We start from the raw sequence: 3,107 nt of genomic DNA on the forward strand, positions 1-3,107 counted from the left end.
AAATAATCATAGATAAATACAAGGGGGCTTCAAAAAGTTCATAGGAAAATGAAATGCCATTATCTTTTCATTCCATTTTGAAGCCCCATCTTATAACTGTGTGTATATGTGTGTATACCTACGATACATGCTCTCTAAATTTTTAGTTAGATGTGAACCTTCTAAGACATTCTTGCACTAATTATACTATATTATACAAATTATACTAATAAGTGCATTTTAAAAACATCTCATTGCAGCAGTACCAGTTAAAGCTGTCTAAAAGAAATATTTATCAATTAATCTGATGTAATTACTTTTGCAAATGTTTTACAACAGATAAGTCAGCTCCTGATTTGTCATCATTTTAATTGGCAAATGGAAAATGTCACAAAAGAGAAGCTGCCAAGGAGCCCAGAATCTTCTCATTTCGGAAATAATCAGCATACTTACTTTTAAAATACTTTATCTAAATAGCACACTGAATTTTAACAGTAGCCCTTAAAAAGCACAGGAACATGTGAGATACTAGTTACATCTCCTTGGGGTGCAGGCTATTTTATTTGCAGGTCATCTTAATACCTAGCCCTTTGTTTCTGCTTTAAAAACACAAATCAAATTTTCTAAATGCATTAGCAACAGCTAGAAAGCTGTTCTCTTAATTTCCCTGTGGTTACGTAATGTATTTTTTTGTATGACTACAAAACCTTGTCACAAGTCCACAGACACATATTGCTAGCAAAAGGATAATGCATAACAGATAATGCTCATAATTGTGATTCGTCAGTAGAATGCATTTCTTCCCTTCTAATGTATGCTATTTATTTGTTTGTGGCTAGTACACACAGCAATTAAAAGACACACCACATGCTCCATTCAAAAATGTAAGGTTAAGTCCATTCCACTTACCAAACTATTCCCTGAGCCCCAGAGCCAATAGGCTTTAGATTCTGGTAGCGCTTGAGAACCGTGAAGGTTGAGTCTCCCACTTCCACACTGTAGAACTGGTTGTCAACTTTGCTTTTGCTCATGTTGTAATGTTTGGCAATATATGACACATCCACTTGTTTATCGAATCCCTGTCAAAAGAGAACAAGAAAAAACATGAGGCAAGTGAACAACTAGAATGTTAATGAGATGTAGAGAAGCTTGTTCTTATAATGATAACTAACATTTGCTCAGCTATCAGCAGCATGTTGTTGATGTAAGGTAATGTCACATCAGTTCCAATTCATAGCGACCTTATACACTTCAGAAGGAAACCGTGCCCAGTCCTGCGCCATCCTCACAATTGTTGTTATGTGTGAGTCTATTGGTGCTGCCACTGTGTCTGTTCATCTTGCTGGCATCTTCCTCTTTTTCATTGACCCTCTACTTTATTAAGCATGATGTCTTTCTCCAAGGATTGGTCCCTCCTGGCACCATATCCAAAGAGCAAGACATGAACTCTTGCTGCACTCATTTCTAAGGAGCATTCTAGGTGTACTTATTCCAAGAGAGACTTGTTTGTGTATCTAGGAAGCAGTCCCTGGTACTTCTAATATAATTTCCAACATCATAATTCAAATGCATCAATTCTTCTATGGTCTTTCTTATTAACTGCCCAACTTTTACCAGCGTATGAAGTGATTGAAAATACCATGGGTAAAGTCAGGCACATGTGTATGCTGTTGTTGAGTGCCATTTAGTCGGCAATGAATCATAGCAACTCAGTATATGGTTTCTGAGGCTATAAATAGTTTCTAAGACTAAATCTTTACAGGAACAAAAAGCCTCATCTTTTTCCCATTGAGTAGCTGGTGGGTTTGAACTGCCTATATTGTTTGGCGCATGTTGTTTGTTTCTAAGTGCTATTAAACTAATTCTGACTTAGAGAGACCTTGTAATTGGGCTTCTGACAAGCGGCTGGTGGGTTTGAACTTCCAGCCTTTCAATTAGCAGTCCAGTACTTATCCTACAGTGCCACACTTGAATTCCATTAGGACATTGTTGTTGCTGTTGTTAAGTGCCATCATGTCAGTTCTTACTCAAAAACCCAGCATACGGTTTCCAAGGAGCAGCTGGATAGTTTGAACCATAGACCTTGTGGTTCAAAGAGACCTTGCAGTCCAGTGTTTATTTTAAAGTACCATACCAGGACATTAGATAGCTGGAATTCTACAGCTAAAAGGGACTTAACATGCGGTTGAATGCCAACCCAATAGTTAATCTCTTTTCTTGATGACAGGCTTGTTTTTCTTTTAAGTTTTGAGCACTCCTATGCTCTTTGGGCCCCACTCCAATCTCAGAATTTGCAAGTTTTGAAAATTAAATAATCTAACTCACTGGCTATCATCAAAGGGGTCATTACCACTCAGGGCAATTTGGGAGATTTGTGGGCATGTTTTTTAAAGCCACAATGAGAGGGGCTATGGCTTGCATTTAGTTAGCTTTTCAAAGAAAGCTGGTTATCTTGCAATTAGTGGAACATTCCCACACAATTAATAATGTTCCATATACCTCATCACTTTGTAACGCTATGCCAAACTTTAATTAGTGAAACAAAAATGCCTGTAAATGTTTTCAGCCTTGAATTTAAACCAAAGTATTTTTGCATGATTGTAACACACTGTCTTTCTAGAAATCTAATTTCCATATAACCTGACATAAAATTTAAACCTACACAGACTCAGAACCTCTGGGATAATCATAACACTATTTACCTCAGAAATTTTTGGCATCTCTATTCTACAAAAAAAATTTGAAATATAAATACAATCTAATTTGTTCCAGGAGTTCCTTGGAAAGAGACCCAGACTGAATCAGTAATTCTCCATAATGAAGAGAATAAAGTGAAAAGCATATGGATATGGGCGACTAAACCCATGAATGTGGTGCAAAGATAACAAGATGCCAGCTAGGTTAGCTAGATCCAAGACCAAAATGCATATAACAGACATCGGTCCACGATATGTTCAGATATGGTGACATGGATTCTTTATTAAGTAAGGCACAGACCTCAAGAACTGGTTTTGTTTTAGTTTTATAGATTAGGAATCTAGTTTGTATACACAGTAAACATAAAGACTGGGTAAATTTACAGTTCAATAATGTTGTTGTTGTTAAGTGCCGTCGAGTCGGTTCCAACC

General features: G+C 36.9%; 1 protein-coding gene across 4 annotated transcripts in view; it reads right to left on the minus strand.

The window, feature by feature from the left end:
- Positions 1-3,107, minus strand: part of MAPK10 (mitogen-activated protein kinase 10) — a 513,930-nt gene that overhangs the window by 167,224 nt on the left and 343,599 nt on the right. For all 4 annotated transcript variants that reach the window (XM_006867739.1, XM_006867740.1, XM_006867737.1 and 1 more), the window contains one exon: positions 889-1,058. In XM_006867739.1, coding sequence (XP_006867801.1) covers positions 889-1,010 — 122 coding nt within the window. In that variant the 5' untranslated portion in view covers positions 1,011-1,058. The remainder of the gene's footprint in view (positions 1-888; positions 1,059-3,107) is intronic.

Source organism: Chrysochloris asiatica, unplaced genomic scaffold, assembly GCF_000296735.1.
Source record: "Chrysochloris asiatica unplaced genomic scaffold, ChrAsi1.0 scaffold00109, whole genome shotgun sequence".
NCBI classification, from domain to species: domain Eukaryota; kingdom Metazoa; phylum Chordata; class Mammalia; order Afrosoricida; family Chrysochloridae; genus Chrysochloris; species Chrysochloris asiatica.